This window comes from Pelmatolapia mariae, linkage group LG2, assembly GCF_036321145.2.
Source record: "Pelmatolapia mariae isolate MD_Pm_ZW linkage group LG2, Pm_UMD_F_2, whole genome shotgun sequence".
Taxonomy (NCBI): Eukaryota; Metazoa; Chordata; class Actinopteri; order Cichliformes; family Cichlidae; genus Pelmatolapia; species Pelmatolapia mariae.
This window is the reverse complement of record NC_086228.1, coordinates 7,982,532-8,000,047: the sequence shown is the minus strand read 5'-3', so window position 1 is coordinate 8,000,047 and position 17,516 is coordinate 7,982,532. Positions and strand designations below refer to the sequence as shown.

The 17,516-nt window shown below is 39.3% G+C and overlaps 1 protein-coding gene across 2 annotated transcripts; it reads left to right on the top strand.

Annotated features, from left to right (window-relative positions):
• Positions 1-1,407: 1,407 nt before the first annotated feature.
• Positions 1,408-16,755, top strand: rgs14b (regulator of G protein signaling 14b). 2 transcript variants are annotated; one of them, XM_063484743.1, is made up of 15 exons: positions 1,408-1,530; positions 4,847-4,868; positions 5,028-5,179; positions 5,308-5,400; positions 6,823-6,966; positions 7,063-7,236; positions 8,347-8,428; positions 8,558-8,622; positions 8,804-9,022; positions 9,275-9,351; positions 9,699-9,825; positions 10,806-10,887; positions 11,720-11,769; positions 14,767-14,866; positions 15,672-16,755. In XM_063484743.1, exons 1-15 carry the CDS (start codon positions 1,408-1,410, stop codon positions 15,944-15,946), a joined length of 1,785 nt encoding a protein of 594 aa, XP_063340813.1. In that variant the 3' UTR covers positions 15,947-16,755. The 2 variants fall into 2 exon arrangements, with proteins under 2 accessions (XP_063340813.1, XP_063340820.1); XM_063484750.1 differs by lacking the exon at positions 1,408-1,530 and adding an exon at positions 2,176-2,276.
• Positions 16,756-17,516: the final 761 nt, after the last annotated feature.

Below are 17,516 nucleotides of genomic sequence, written 5' to 3'. Positions count from 1 at the left end.
TGTCTGAGGCTAAATTGAATCGAATCAGGACTTTGAGAACCGGAATCGAATGGATTATAGAAATCAGTGACGATACCCAGCCCTAGTGAGTTGCCTAGGCCCGACAGAAGTGGATGTAGCTGTGGGTAATAAGAAAAGATGAAAAGAACGATTGAAAACTTTTTTGTTAAGTTAAGGCCTGATCAGTCTGAAATTCATAGCCAGTGCTCTGACACAGTGCCATCAATCTTTGAATGCTGAAAAAGCACAGTGTATCCAGAAAACACATTATATGCTGCAATAAATGCAATGCCCAAGTGTCCCCCCTTCCCCACTGCCTTTCAGCAGCAGGCAGCAGCAAACAGGTCGTCAGGCCAAGATGATGATTAAGTTTAACATTTTCTACAATATTGACAAAGCACTTTAAGCACAAGATTGTTAGTTAATAATTTAGAAATGAATATTGTCTGTATGGACTGCAACCCCCCCCCCCCCCCAAAAAAAAAAAAAAAAGTGCACATGTAAAACTGCGGTGTTAAGCAATGCAGTTGAAAAATTTGCGCACCCCCTGCGCCTAACTTTTGTGCCGGTGCACCGGTGCGCCCATGGCAAAAAGTTAGTCTAGAGCCCTGGTTACAAACTAACACGGGCCTTTGTTTCCTCTGCTTATAAATTGCATAGTGAGACCACTTGGCTTTAGAAATGTGTGTGTTTCCCTTCATTTTAATTCTTCCACTAATCAGTCTCACTTAATACATCTCTACTGAAGTTGATCCTTTACTTTTTATATACCACACATTCACTTAACATGCTTAACGTGATCAAGCTACTGTATAATCCTCAACATTAACATGGTACTTCGGGAAAATTATCTATCTATCTGGCTGCCTAATGATTCATACACTGACGGCCTACGACATCCTGTAGTGTTTCACAAAAATGCCCTGTGGGACCAGGGGGTGCCAAATGCATGAAATATGCATGAAATTCTCGTGCTAGTTATAGTAGCATGTTTTTTTTTTTTTTTTTTTTTGGGTAACAATATTGTCTCTTTTAATATATAGCATATATGCTAACATGTTAAGTTGTTCTTAGATAAACCACTCTTATGAGTATTGCAAAACACTTAAGTGAATAGTTTCTTTCATGTTATTGTAGCATTTAATGTGTTAATTTAACAGCACTACCAAAACATTACAACTCAAAAGTACTATTAGCTGCTAAGTGCTAATAATTAGTATAGCTAAGTACTATTAACTAGTATGACTAATGTAATGTTGTCCAGGCCTGCTTGTGCGCATGTCAGGACTTAATTAGTTGTTAAGTAGCACCCAATGGCTGTAGAAAACATTTATATAGTTATTGGTAGCACGTTACTGAATGCTGTCTACACTGTGTTCTGCTCTGTGTTTTCTAGTATCGTGAACCATGGTTACTTTCAATGGAGTGTATAACAGGTTTTCTCGCCTGGCAAAAGTTGCAGCCCAAAAGCAGCAACGGAAATATAACAAACTGCGCGCCATAGCCAGCAGCATCTTGGGCAACAAGAAGGTATGCCACATACAGTGTGAGCTTTCGGTGCGTGTGTGACTGTGCAGTTTTAGCCTGAGCGTTATCTTGAGTCATCTGTTTACAATAGCGAGAGAGTGGTACTCTGATGATTTTTATCTCTTATCATTTCATTTGAATCTGCGCAAAGCCTCATGTAACGAGTTTTGCTTTCAGATGATCCAGAAACGTGTTAAATGATACCCTATAGCAAAATTGGGCTTATAGCAAAGAAAGGCTTCTTTCACGAGGCCCGTTTGAAGGGTAAGACTTGAAAAATGTGTGCTTTAGGCCGCAATGAGTTAAAAGTAAAACCGACAGATTCTGAAACTAAGGTCTAACTAAATCTGCAAAATTGTCATGTTTATTTAGAAAGATAGAAAGCCAAAATAACCAAGCGTTTCATTGACTGCGCATAAAAAAGCAGAATGACAGTCTGGCTCGCCTGTGTACCCACATCACAGTGTTTCTCAAGATGTAGGCTGAGAGCAGTTTGATCATAGTAACCATACTTCCTCTTTTGTGGCTTGTTGCTATGGTAAGACTTCCCTTCCAGGCAGGAAGTGACAGGAAGACCCAAGTGATGAGTTTTGTGTGTGAGTGTGTAAGGAGTGTGCATCAAGTTTGGGTGGAGCACTCTGCTGCGTCCCCTGACAGTGTGCACATCGTAGGACTTCAGCTCTGAAACTGGTGTCTGGGCCATCATGGCGAAGAACAGCAATTCTTTAGAGATCCCTGTTGGCCACATGGTGAGTTGGCACCATTCTTGTTAGGTCTTATTTGGTTCTGTGGCCGTCCTGTGGATCCAGTAGTTCTTTGATACGCTTGTTACGTATACGATAGGAGGCTTTGACAGGCCTTCCACAGTGACTAGTCAAGGCATTTTAGTGTTGAGTGTGTTGACAACGCTTCTTGTAGCCGTGCAGGCACTCTAAATCTCCCTGTATGCTGTTTTGATCTGCTTTTTAACGGTGCTGTTACTATTAAGCTGACTTCCAATCCAGAGTATCAAGAGTACGGTTTGAGCAGTTGTCTCGTGCTGGCTTGTTTTGTCTCCAGTCTTTGATGGTGCCAGAATCAGCCTGTGTGGCTACACTTGGTTGCTACTGAGAACAGGCTGGGCCATTCTGAGCCAGAAGGAGAAACTGAGCCATGCCTGTTGTCCAATCTGTCATGTGTAGGCTGAGTTGGCTTCAGTGTACTCGGTGTGAGACCATTGCATTTCTTGAAATGGTTCAGTTCTGCCAAAAAAAGGTGTGAAAATGTATCAACGGATATTAAGTCACAAGAGCAGGATGTTGCCGTAGTCTTAAAAAAGGGGCTTTCTGTGGCTTGCGTTTGATGTCTGCATTTTGATATCGCTCCTTTAATAGATTTTTCAGAGAGTTAAGTGTATTTTACGAGAATGCAAGGTTTACAACTAAGACAGTGACGAATCGTTTGTTTTCATCAGTGTTTAGAAAATGTACTATTGTCTATGAAAGCAGTATTTGCATAGCGGAGCAAATAACTGAAGAGGTGGAGTCACAGAGACTCACACCTGCAGAAATAGACAGCCCATTTCAACCGTATATGGTCAAAATGTAACAATAGACAGGAGCTGTTGTCAAGATCAGTTAGTTTTGGTTACAACGACACACTCTCTGCTTAGAACTTATATATAGCAAATGAAAGCTTGTAGCAAATGTCAAGCATAAAAGGAAAAAGTGACGTATTAGAAAAAGAAAATGCTAATTTTCTATTGTATCGACACATGAGGAGCTCTAGAAGCGAAACCCATCGATTCTGTTTTGGGAATTGAGCAAACTGACCTTTGATTAGTGGATGATTTTCTCCTCTTCCTCAGCCTGTGTCGCCTTGGTTATGTGTCTGAATTTCACTTTAACTATACAATGTAGATGACCAGTTTGGTTTGTGTTGTACTAATGTAGCTGGGTTACCTTGCAAATTGTGCCTTGCAGGACTTCCTAATCAGAGCTAGTTTTAGGATGACAGATATAACTTTATCTAGTTATCTATATCCGGTTATATAGATTATAAGTAATGTAACTTCATGATTTAACATTTGACTAAAATTATCTGAAATCCAATCAAGATTAACTGGCCATGTTGTGAAAACCTTGATGTTTACATGGCCTTCATTAACAAAATAAACAAATAATTAAGAAGCTAGCCTCCATGACTTAAAAAGCTAGAATATCAAGTACAGATCAGGTCACAAAGGTAATATTGAACACAGAATGAAAATGAAAGTAATCTATTCATAAAAAGTTAAATGCTCTACTTTAAAACAAAGTGGAAGTAACAGTTACTGTGCAGGGTTATGAAGATATTTGCCTTTTTCTGTAATGTAAAGGATTCAGTTACATTCGTATTATCAGTTAAAAACAAAGTGTACTGTTGCTTAATCTTGCATTGATTAAAATGGCACTCACAGCTATCAGTTATAAAAATGTCACTTTATTTATAAGACCTATATCCTCCACACACTCTGGGCAAGTTGCTACCACACAGACTATACAGACATGTAGACACACACACATTCACACCTTTGGGCAATTTTAGAATCAGAGCCCACACGTCTGTGAACTGTGGGAGGAAACCAGAGCATGAAGAGGAAACCTTGACAAAGCTCATAAATGTATCCATCGACGGTCCCCTATGGATTAAAACCAAAAAATTCTGCTGTGAGCTAATTTGCTGCTGTTTAAACAACATTTCCATAAGCTGAAGCTTTTCTGTGTATACGTCAGATCAGTATCTTGGTGACTTGAAAACATGTTTGTGATCACAGCTTGTAGGTAGGTTACAGGTGTTTAACTAGTCTGCAGATTTCATTCAGTTTCTGTAAAAAATGTGTCGGTTGAAGCGAACATTTACAAGATGTGCATTTTCTGTGCTCTGAAAGCTGAATGAGGCTTATTGTCACCAGTTTTGCAACCACTTCCTGTAAAAACAGCCTTGGCTGATTGCGCTACAGAGTTACAGGTTGGAAAAAAAAAACAAGAAGAGAAAAATAATGTGCAGCTGCTGTTCGTGTTTCCCTTCCTAAAGGCTTTTATCGTAGTGCTGTATAGTTGTTGCAGTAATATTGAGCTGTAGTGAGAATCTCCACAATCCTGTGTAAACGGGGCCAAAGTAAACTTTCTTCTTTCATTTTGACTGTGCAGCCTGAAGAAAATATACTTAGGATAAATCTGAATAATATTATCAGTATTATACAGACAATAACAAAGAGTATTCAGCATTAGGCTTTTTCTCAGTTTTAGTTTTAACTGTTGAAGTAAGTTCCTTGACAGATTGCTCTCTCTGTTCACAGAGCCAGGCAGTGTCAGATGGAGGTAAGCATGAGCAGCCAACCTGCGTGCTGCTAATCCTGTACATATCTCAGTTCTACAACGTGAACATGTCTGTGCATGAAAATATCTGATTCAGTCTCACTCTTGGTCATGCTTTTCTGTGCTGATAAATGGGTGTGTTTGTGCCTGGATATGCTTTAGATTTGAACATGTCCGCACGCGGCTGTGGCGGCAGCAGCACCAGCCTTCCTGGGACTCCAGCCGGAGAGCACGGCCCAGCCAACAGTGTCATGAGCTGGGCCGTGTCATTTGAGAAACTGCTGGAGGACCCTTTTGGGGTCCGTTACTTTACGGTGAGGCAAACTAATGTTGAAATTTTTAACAAGTTCAGGCAGAGTTCAAGTGTTGACATTAACTAATCATTACCCATATCTGATAATGCTGTGTGTGTGTGTGTGTGTGTGTGTGTGTTTGTTTGCAGGACTTCTTAAAGTCTGAGGTGAGCGCGGAGAACATTTTATTCTGGCAGGCTTGTGAAAAGTTCAAGAAGATTCCGGCCACTTCCTTGGATGAGGTACAAACTCTCTCTAAACTTTTCTTTTATGTATTTATTTTTAATTAATACTTTATTGCAGTAGTTCTTGTACTATGGAACACAGAACTACTGCAGGACCAGATGTAAAGTATGGAGTGAAGTAAATATGATTCTTAAAGGGAAAATTAACAAGAGTTTGATCATGAAGTTGTGATGGCCTTCAACTTGGATCATATTTGATGGGTGTGGAGTGTGAATTTTCCTGCCTTCTGAAGTGGGATATGGCAGGAAAAATATTTGTAAACCACTACCCTGATAGCACACATTTGTTAAAACATATGTTATGTAGAAAAGAAGTGGACTGTTTAGTGGGAATAGGGTTGGTTGTTGCTGTAACTGTGGGTGTCTCCAGCAATCATAGGATGGCAGTGCGTCAGTAATTCAGTAATATTTTAGTTGCTTTTCAAGTAACATAAGCATTTTTCTGTTGTAATTTTGAGATGATCCCTCCAATAAGTCATTTGGTGCACTTTAACTGCTGACACTAACTTTTAATTGCATCAACCACAGTCAAACAGCCAGAAGCTGTGCATTATTGGCAAAAAATAGATCTGCTATATGATAATTTGTATGGTTGTTTTTGGAGATTTACCTTGTGAAACAATGTGCAGAAATTTTAAGTATTCAGTTATTAAAAATGAAGAACAGGTTTGGTGGGAACTACTTAATTTTCCATTTTACAGAATGGTTGTTACAGTTACCAGCTGTTGCAGTTTGCTCTATAAACTTCTTTTGGCAAATATCTTGGAAAGGAAAGTTATGTAATGCAAATGCATCATAATTTGGAGGACATTTGTATTCCTCTATAACAATTTATATTTAGTGGTTACAATGAAAACCTGTGTAAACCCCATCACCAGAACCAACTTAATATCCACAGTAGCTCATAATTTAGATTATTCAGTGGGATATAGTATTGTGTTATACAAGTAAACTCAGTTTTACCATTTGACTGTGGCTGACCTGAATCTTTGTTTCACCTCCTGTGGCGATTATCTCCATTGGAGAGTGACTGAGGAAATAGAAAAAGTATTGAAAGGATCCAAATAGATCATACATCAGCCATAATTATGTAGGTGAAAGGTTTACCTTATCCTTTAGAAATCTGTATGATTTACATCACAGAACCACAGAAAGCTTTCCTTTAATTTATGCTACATAGAGTGTGCTTAACGCTTAAAGTAATACCACCATGTAATTTGGGAGCTTTGCAAACAATAAGTGACTTACTAGAGGATTTGAGAAGGTGAACATTCAAATGAAATCCACAGGGAAATTAACCGAGTGTCTGATCTTACTTGTGCCTCAGCACTTCATGAACTGTAATTAAGAAACAAAGTTTAGCTGATTGCTGACCTTCAGAATAGTTCAATCTGACAGAGCTCATGCTGTTTTTTCCAGCTGAAAGCAGAAGCTCGCTCAATCTACAGCACCTACCTGTCTGAGAGTGCTCCCTACTCGGTAAACATTGATGACACAGCAAAGACGGAGGAGAAGGACCTTCAGCAGCCTACACCTGACATGTTTAACAAAGCTCAAGCGCAGGTTGGTATGAATCAACCCTAGTACTTCTGCTCAGTAATTGTGATTCATTTTTGACACATAGATGACTGTGTGCCCCCTCTCGTTGCTTTGTTTCAGATATTTAAGCTGATGAAAATGGACAGCTACAGGCGCTTTGTACGGTCCCCTCTTTATCAGAGCTGCACTTTGGCAACAGTAGAAGGCAAAGGCCTACCTCGGCTCTCCAATGAGTCTCCGCGCATGGGATCCTGGGAGGATGTGGCCTCCAGAGTCCCCTTAAGGGAAAAGAAGGTACTGTATTTTCCGCACTATAAGGCGCACTTAAAATCCTTTAATTTTCTCAAAAATTGACAGTGGGCCTTATAATCATGGTGCGCCTTATGTATGAATTCTGGTTGTATTTACTGACCTAGAACCGATTTTATGTGGTCAAAAATCTGTCAAATGTTTTAGTACGACTTTGGCAAGCTATGAAGTCAGGAGCCTCGTGGACTCGGAGTAATCTGGGTCCAAAACTCCGTTCGCTTCAGGTCCCAAAGTCAAACGATCACTGCGGCATCGCTGAGAGTTAAACTGTCCAAATTATTTTATCTTTAATAAAATGATCAGCGTTGCTGCTTTACCAGGTGTAACAATTAAGTTTAACATCCAGGCATCCATGAAAACAGAATTTATTAAATTTAACATAGTTAGCAGGAAGTTAGCTCGCTAGTTTCCACCTAAACATGATATAGCACGTTCTTACTGAGAGATATCTGAAAAAATAAAACGTACAGCTCTGCTATCACTTCTAACATAAATGAAAACGCAAAACTAAACAGCAGTGACTTTTGTAGGGTTACTGAAGTTGGGCTAGCTGGTATATAATGCTGTGCTACGTGATCGCTAGCGACACAGCTATGTTAGCATAACATAAACACAGTGAAGCTGGAGGATGAACGCTAACTTTTTTCCACTTGATAAAAGTTAATGTGAGGGTTCTCGATGGTTGGGGACAAATGCAATTGCATGGCAGGATGCTGTAAACGGACCAAACTTCAGTCAGGAGAACAACTGAGATAATCCATCCACAATACGAGGTTAGTCATTAATATACTGCAACAACATGGGGATAGAGCAGCTGCAAGAGAATTCAACATTAATGAATCAATGGTACGGAAGTGGAGGAAGCAAGAAGAATGAGTTGAGTAAAGTTTGACTTATCTGACTGTTTTGTTTCGCTTAATGCGCCTTCTAATCCAGTGTGCCTTATGTATGAAAACAGACCCGTTCATTGACAGTACACCTTATAATCCGGTGTTCCTTATGGTCCGAAAAATACGGTAGATGGACTGAAGGTCGAGATGAAGAATACCTGTTTTATTATTTGTTTGACATTTATTTCATCGCTGCCTCCAACAGGGCAAGAAGTCAGACCCTAACAGCTTTCTAGGTGGTAAGAGTGCCTCAGAGAAACAGCGACAGAAAAGAGGATCCTGGGGAGGTAATGTGTGCCAAATGACACATCTCATGCTTCTGTGATATCTTATGTACATCTTCTGACTTTATTTTATTTTTTTTAATCTCATCAAAAACAATGATTCCAACTCCTATGGCGTGGTTTCCTGGAAAGAGTCCCATTTGTCCATTAAGTCGACCAGTAGTGTGGAGCTTGGCTCCATCTGCAGGCATATGGAGGTCAGTACATTTATAAAATGTTTAGAGTTGGTTGGAATTATGGGAAATGAATGGTAATTTACAATTTATATGATTGGAGGTATACAGTTAACAAAACTAATATTTGAGGTGCAAAGTATTAGTATAGAGGAAAATGTGTGATTGGGATTACACTTTTCTCATTTCTCTGTCTGTGATGTAGAATGGTCGCTCGAGTCCCCGCTCCCCTGAGCTGGGGGGTGGAGGTGGGAGTCGTGTAGGATTGGAGGGGGGATACTGCTGTGTCTACTTGCCTGATGGGAGTGCCTCCTTGGCACCCACACCTAATGGCCAGCCAATCAAAGACTTGCTGACTAGCCTTTGTGAGAAAAGAGGCTTCCCACTGAAAGATGTTATCATTTACCTTCATGGCAAGGACAAGGTGAGCACTTTTGCTCTGCTTCAGCTGCAACTTTAAATCCGGAGGCATTTTTGAGGAACTTGAGCCGAACTGTAAAGTTGTTTACAACAGTGAGCATGACAGACGACTGCCTTCTTCCTGTTCTGACATTATCGTGCTGTGTTAACTCACCCCCTCAAATTTCCGAATCTTAAAGTATCCCCTGTTGATGTTCACATCTATAGAAATCCCTCTTGTCTCTTTCTGTTTGAAACATAATTTCTCTCTCTGCAGCAACCATTATCGCTGGACCAAGACTGCTCCGTACTGAGAAATCAGCAGGTCTCTTTAGAGCTCAGAGTGACGTTTGCGTGAGTCAACTGAATCACTTCCTATTTTCTCCTGTCTTTGACACCATAGCAGGCTTGCACACCCCCACTACATGTCACTTCTTACCATATTAGAGGGAAGTCCTTGTGGTAATATGCACACAAAGTCTGGCTCTCTGAGCATTAATCTTTGTACTCTTCCTTTACATTGACTAAGTAAAATTCAAAATGTAATCAGAAATGGGTTTCCTGCTAAGATGTCCCTTGCCAGCTACCCTCGTGACTACAGACATTGTCTGACAGTAATTCTGTACTTCTGTTCCATTGCATTTGATTCAGTGTGAGTCACAGTGTGAGAGGAAAGTTATAGAAATAAGTGTGTGTTTCAGGCTGGAGATTGCCTTCACTGGTAAAACTGTGGGGATCATGGTGAAGTCTAGTAAGACACTGCAGGAAGCTCTCTCTGTGGTGCTGCAGAAGCACAATATTAAGCCACAAGAGGCCTTGGTCACCATGGTGAGTGTTGCATATGAGTAGGATTATAATATGTTACCTTTTCTTTGAGTCATTTCCATATAAAGATTAACAATATTGTCACTTTTAAATGAATGATTGATTTTCTGTGGTGGAATTCTACCGACAAAAATATGTGAAATGCCTTTTAACCTTTAATCTATTAGGAAAAATCAATGTGCATGTTTACCTGTATAAACATGTAATTTCAAAGTGTTACACCAGTGATTCTTTTCAATATTATAATATCAATATCTATTTTACATATTTTTCAGCCATGTATAGTCTAGGATTATTTTGAACTATAAGTCTTGCAAAGCTACTCAGTAGAGCAAAAAAGCTGGAAATGAGCGTCACTTTTAAGGATGGATTTCAAAATCTGTCACTAAATGAATGGCACACCCTTGTTGGCATTGTCATTGTAGCTGCATTGAAATGAGTCTCACACTTGAATGTTTCTCACATTTCAAAGTTTCACATTACATTTTTTGAAAACTTGCTTTACTTAAAACCTTTATCATTCTCAGTAATGGGAAGCCAGCTGCACAGAAAACATTTTCCAGCCACAGTTTCTTTCATTTCTTATTACAGGAAAGAAGGCCTCACACAAACATGTAGATGTGTTTGCAAAGCTGCTACATTTCAATGAGTCCTCTTCTTTATTTGTCAACTTTCACAGACACAAGTTTGGCTTATTGTTTTATTGAAATTGCTTTAGTAAAATTACTCATTTTAAGAATAATGCATGGTTCAGATTATTAAGATATCATTTTGAAACTAATGTAAGCAGCTCCTGTGTGTCCTTAAGATGCTGGCTTTTACTTTTAATAAATGTTACACTACTTTGCAGTGAGTAATGAGATTATTTTAGTAATGCATTGTCTTTTCTAAGTTATGCACAACCCATTTACTGCAGAGATGATTGATTCTCATAGTACTGTTCAGCTAAGTCTGTCTGCATGTGTGTATGCTTTGTGTTTCAGGTTGGAAGTGATGAGCCTATGAATCTGAGCACCAATGTGTTTAGTCTGGCCAATAAGACGCTCCGACTTGACAAAATCAAAGGTTAATATACTTGACCTTTTTAGAAACCCATAAATTTACCTCAATGTGAAACAGGCCGATTCATGTTTATAACATTTAATATAATACAGCATGCAGCTACCAGAGGAGCACAATAAGCCACAGGATGAAAACAAACCTAGTTAGCTGATAAGTAAATGAAAACAGTCTTCAGTGAAATCAGATAACAGCACATTTTATCTCTCCATCAGCTGATTATGTTGGCGATACATTGGCCATTATTGTGTGTTCTCTGGTGCTGTCTGTGGCTCCTTATTGATTTAATTGTTTCTTAATGGCTCGTACAAAGTGTTTTTCGGCTCATGGTGCTCTCTCCCTTGAGGCTGTCTGAAGAGTCTTTTCACTGTCCATTTTGCAGTCATATTTTTTCTGCATCACTGTTTGCATGTTTCTTTCTTTACTCTGCTTTCTCTTTGTGCATTTCTCTTTTAGCCGCTTCATTCTTTTTTTTTTTTTTTTCTTTTAAATTGAAGTTAAAATGTCTGAGTCCATTTGGTTTGTTGAATGCTGTGCCGCTTTCAGTTCACTCACCTCTTTTCCCGACTGCTGAGGCTAGATCTGACTTCAGTTTGGATCAGTGCTCTCGGCCTCAGATCCTTTTATTCTGTTCAGGAGGAACTAAGTAGATTCAATTAGAGTGGTTGTATACCAGGAGGACCATTTTAATTCTTAAGATGTTTTATCTGCCTAATGTCAGTGTTTAACATAATGGGTATGCTAAAGTTCTGTAGCATCGTCAGCTTTTTGTTGACTACTTGTATACTGAAAATAAGAGTACTGTTAGAAACTAATTTCCATCTTTGTGTGTATACAGGCAAAGAGCAGACCAGCATTTCCAGAGGCGGCGGTTCTGCAGCCAACCAGGTGAGGCAGTGTTTATTGAAGCGTCAATAAAACGGCAACAAAAATAATTTTACCATCATGAAGAAACTTTGAATTGCTGCTTTGTGATTCTTAGTCATAAATATTTTTTTGTGACTTTTGGGTAACTTATTTTGGAAAAATAACAATTGAGGACTCAAATGAGGATTTTTGTATGAAGCCAAGGCTGAACATGAATAGTGTTAAACAACCTTCATTACCTTCTTAGACAAGTCCCTATATTGCCCCTTTTTTTTTGTCTATTGTATGGGACTAGTCATTTCCCTTTCACAGTATCTATATAAACTAGGGGTGCAACAATACTCGTATCGATATTGAACCGTTCGATACAGTGCTTTTGGTTCAGTACGCATATGTATCGAACAATCCAAAATTGTTTTATTTATTTTATCAACTTTTCTTCTGACGATGCTGTCTGTGTTGAGCGCTCAGTGAATCTGCGTTCGACTACTCCGCCTAGGCTGCACTGTCGAGTGACAGAAGCTAAGCTCGTTGCAACATGCCAACTGCGTCAACGCTACCCAAAATTAAACCTCCCTCACCCTCATTCAGATATGGCCTTTGGAACTATTTTGGTTTTCATGTGCAGCATGACCCTGATGGTAAGCGCGTCATGGACAAAAGTAAAACAGTATGTCGGATGTGCCACGCAATGCTCAATTGGTGGGAACTAGTGCGTTTGCGCAGTTAGCTTGTTAACGTGTTGACGCCGTCCAGCCCCATGCACGGGGCGATCCGCAGTAACTCGTTAACGGAGATTTGCGGCGTTATGGCGTTAATGTTATTTTAACGAGATTAACGCTGACCGCACTAGTGGGAACACAATGAATATGACTGCACATTTACGCTGACATCATCCTAGTGCAAAGACAAGTGGAAGCTGACAAAAACAACAAGCACGCATGCTACAAACTTTACCCGAGTCATTTAGACAGCTGTTAGCACATGATTCTCCTTATGGGGACCTGATATGTTTAATATGCTGCTGATAATATATACCCCAGAAGAAGTGTATAGTATAGCTTTTATTTTGGAAAGAGCCATTTCTCTGTAATAAACTCTCTTTTCCAAAGATGAGGGATTCCTCGATCAGATTTATTTTTGGTTTTTTTTTTAATTATTTTGTTGTTTCAGCAACATTACATTTAAAAACTGTACTTTTGAGTTAAAATATATATTTATAATTTTAATAAATGACAAATTAAAAAGGCATGAACATTTTTTTGTATCGAAAAAATATCGAACCGTGACACCAAAGTATCGAACCGAACCGTGAATTTTGTGTATCGTTGCACCCCTAATATAAACATACATTATATAAATCTATGAAAAGTGGTATGTTGCAGTGTGTAAATGGGCCTCATTCACAAACTGTACATTATGTCAAATCTATATAATCTTTCTGTACAAATGTTTAATGGATTAGTGTAACCATATACATGCCGGTACTCTGTAAAGAAGACTTATAACCTCCTGATCACCAGATGGTTTTGCGTAATGTTAACGTACATCTTTGTATTCAAGGTAAAATAAGAATATTGTCAGAAATGACATGATCGTTTAGTTTTCCAACTTGGTATTACAAAATGTTTACAAAATTAAATGACTATAAGGAATATGTTAGCTAAAATGATTTAGGCCTTAGCCTACATTTTTATCCTTTCATTATGAGGTTTCACCAGTTCAAAAACAATACAGAAGGCAAAGTCTGAGACATTTCAGTCTATATTGCTTTAATGATTTATTTATTCGTATGGAGAAATTAATATAACTTTTATCCAGCACACTCCTTCTGGGAAGGCTTTCTACAAGTTTTAGGAGTGTGTTTATTGGAATTTTTGACCATTCTTCCAGAAGCGTGTTTGTGAGGTCAGACAGTAATATTGGACGAGAAAGCCTGGCTCACAGTCTCTGCTCTAATTCATCCCAAACTCTGTGCAGGCCAGTCAAGTTCTTCCACACCAAACACGCTCAACCGCTGTCTTTATAGACCTTGATTTGTGCACTGGTGCGCAAGTCATGTTGGAACAAGAAGAGGCCGTCCCCAAACTGTTTCCACAAAGTTGGGAGCATGAAATAGTCCAAAATGTCTTGGTATGCTGGAGCATAAAGAGTTCCTTTTACTGGAACTAAGGGCCTGAGCCCAAGTCCTGAAAAGCAATATGCCAAAACCCCCTCCCCCCAAACTGTACAGACTGTACAATGCAGTCAGACAACTACCACTCCCCTGGCAACCAGCAAACCCAGACTTGTTCAACAGATTGCCAGATGGAGAAATGCGATTTGTCACGTTTCCACTTCTCTAGTCCAGTGGCAGCGTGCTTTAAGACTCTGGCGTTTGCATTGCACTTGTTGATGTAAGGGTTGAATGCAGCTACTTTGCCATGGGAACCACTCCATGAAGCTCTTTACACACTCACTCTTGAGCTACTCTAAAGGGTACAAAAGTTAGAAGGGGTGTGTGACCTCTGTGCGCTATGCTGCTGAGGTCTCAATAAACAAAAAACACGTCTTTTTATTTGGCCATTCTGCCCTTCAGGTGTTGGTCTTGTGCACTTTTGAATTATTTTTGGCACTGATGCTATTTTTAAATTGCTTCCCAGATGTCTTTTTCTAGCCACTTGTATGCTTCAAATATACCATAAATATACCTCAAACTCCAGCTGATCTAACCCTTATGTTGAGGAGCATCCCTAGTGATAAGAGTTGGGTCTCTGACTGTGAGCCACACACCTTTTCTCCAAGATAAAATGCAAGTTGAATTGAGACACACTAAAGGAGGTTCAGTTTGTACTGCAGTCTCGCAAGTGCTTGAGTCAGAATGGAGGCGCGATCTCAAACTAAGTCTGGAAATGGTACATGGCTGCACAAGACGCTGTCAGATTCAGTGATTAGAAATGAAAAGTTACTAAGTGTTACTGAGATTTAAACCTTGTGAGCTGAGAAATAGTTTGTTGATGATGCTGAAATCTGTTTTAGTCCCAGGGAGGAGCAGCAAGTACAGGTCCAGAAGCCAGATCACTGGGCCAAGACAGAGCTAAGGCTCAGCCAAGGTCTACCAAGAACCGCGAGATGGACGGTAGGATGACTTGGCAATATCTAGTGTGGTTTGGTTTAAGGTTATTGAATTAGCTGAGTTGTTTTCAATGTGTGGAAATAATTTTGTTATATCAGTCTTTATCTGCATGCCAAAATATATACTTGTAGGTAATACTTCATTAGAATATACATGATTGTTGCATTGTAAAGTTGTATGACTATCTTTATTAGCCAACCCATCTAAAAAGGATGGGGATTTTGAGGCGTATGTGTTTTAGCTTTTTACCCCTCAGCTTTAAAAGGCTGATAGGGTGTTGTCGTTACTTGTTGGATGGGTGGCATGGACACAGGTTTGGGATTCTGATATCTTGAGAACAATGCCTTGTAGAATTTATATAACTGATACCATAGATGCATCCGCTAAAAGTCTTGGATGAGTTTGAATCGGTGACCTCGACCTCAACCTCAAGGTCAGAGGTCAAGTTTTCTGAAAAACTTGTCAATACGGTAACTCAAGAAGGATGTCACCTAGGATTTTTGAATTGATGCAATGGGTACTTCTGCCAGGAGGCTGGGGGGGGGGGGGGGGGGGGGGGGTAGCACCACTGGCAGGTGACAGTATTGAGTTTTTTTCTCACATGTTTTATATTATTATTGAAATTCTGTTCTTTGTTTAATATCAAGATTATTGTCAATATATCAACTATTTATATTACAAATTAGATGAGATTAGATGAAACTTTGTTAATCCCTCAGGTGGGTTCCTCCAGGAAATTCAGATTATATTACATTTATCTGTTTATCAGAACAAGAGGGCAGCAATAACAATGATTTGTCCATCCCAGGGTTCCTGGACATGCTGACGAGGGCTCAGAACTCCAGGGTGGATGATCAGCGAGGTCTTCTCACCAAAGAGCAGCTGGAGGTTCCTTCCTTCCTCCAGCTGCCCACAGAGCAGGTGCAGGAACCAGAGGATCCCAGTATAGCCAGCTCTTCCACTACTGACTCCAAAGCAAAATCTGAGGATAAGAATTCAGCTGAAAATTCAGCCGAAGCAGCGAAGAAAGCCCCCGACTCTGCTAAATCGAAATCCCCAGACGTGAGGGAAACAACAGTTTGAAAGACAATCATGTGTTGGATGAACGAAGATGTGATCAAAAAAACTACGACGAACATTTCACAAAACTGTGATGTGATTAATTTAAGAAAATTAATGCAAGAAATAATTAGTCCTATAGCACTTTTTTCTAATTGTTCGCAGTATAAGCTCTGAGAAAGCGGTGTGCTACCACACGCTGCTGTATACTTTTGAATGACCTTCTTTTAAGCCAATTTGTAAATAAGGCAGATCATGGCAAGCATTTATGGTGTCGTTCTAAAACACTACACATCCTTATGGGGAAAATGTTTGCTATGAAATGATTAATTCAACCTTATATGAAAAAGTTATAGGTCAGAATGTCACCCTGAAACTTTAAATGTTTTAGTATACATTTTATTCATCCCCTGATTTGTAATACTGTACAGTTTTTGATATATCGTTCACATTTCTTCTGTTTTTCACAGCCTTACTTTGCAGTAATGTTTTCCTTAAACTAAGCACAGGAAGGAGTGGCCGTCCAAAATGGGTTTTAATGTTTTTGCACTGTTTCTTTGCTTCAACATGCATGGAATATTTGATGCAGATTTAGTATTTAATATATATATTCTTTTTAAATTTGTGTGTTGCATGCTTTAGGTGTTTTGTTTTTTGTTTGTTTTTGCCTTTTTTAAATTATCCCTATGTTTGCTGTGACTGCACTTTGCAAAGCCCTGGTCATGTCCTGTGTTCCTGTTCTCTACATCTCAGACTACAGATCAAGATCTAGTTCATTAAATGAGTAATGTGATAATAAAAATGAAATGGTTGCAATGATTCTAACAATAATCCACAGGGTATAGTGAAAAAAATTAAAGTGTTTTATAAGAAATTGTTATCCTGTCTGTCTGCATTTTTTTTCTTTCCTTTTTTGGTTAAGGAAAAGATGTCAGGTGTCAGCTTTTAGTGAGGGTTTTTTTTTTTTGGGGGGGGTGATGAATCACTGAGGTCAGTTTCTGGTTTGAGGAATGCTACGTGCTTGGGTTTTATATGCAGTGCAGTCAGACCCCACAACCCCTGTGGACCAACTGTGATTCATACAGGGTAAAGCAAGTCTTTACTCATGTAACTAGCATTGATTACATTATTCATTCCTGAGTCTTCTGGTGTATCCTGGTTAAAGGAAAGCTCTTCGAAAATGCTGTCACATAATGATATGTTTTTTTTTTTTTTTTTAAAGAACCAATCACAGCACTGCAATGCTATGATTGGCTCTTTAAGTTGGTTCTGTGGCCAATGACCAGCTTAATCTGTCTCCAGACTTGTTGCTGGAAGGTGACTTCCTGTTGTATTTGGCTATTGTATGGGTTACAAAACAATCTGGATGAGTCATAGATGGTCTCATCAACATGAATGATGTCAGCATTATGCATATTTCAGAGTACATGTTTTGAAAGAATCTCAGTCAAGCCACCTTACATGCATCATCATCTGGTATAATGTGATTGTCATTGAAATAACCTAAAGTAATGATGAGAGCTGTGGACGTCAGCATTGATGTGCAGTGTACAATACCTGTCTGTCACACCCACAGCTTCCCACTGCCAGCCTG

Coding starts and splice junctions, on each gene's coding strand:
- rgs14b (XM_063484743.1), top strand. CDS start 1,408: ATGGTTACTTTCAATGGAGTGTATAACAGGTTTTCTCGCCTGGCAAAA. Junction 4,869..5,027: donor CCAGGCAGTGTCAGATGGAG/GTAAGCATGAGC, acceptor GATATGCTTTAG/ATTTGAACATGTCCGCACGC. Junction 10,888..11,719: donor CCGACTTGACAAAATCAAAG/GTTAATATACTT, acceptor GTGTGTATACAG/GCAAAGAGCAGACCAGCATT.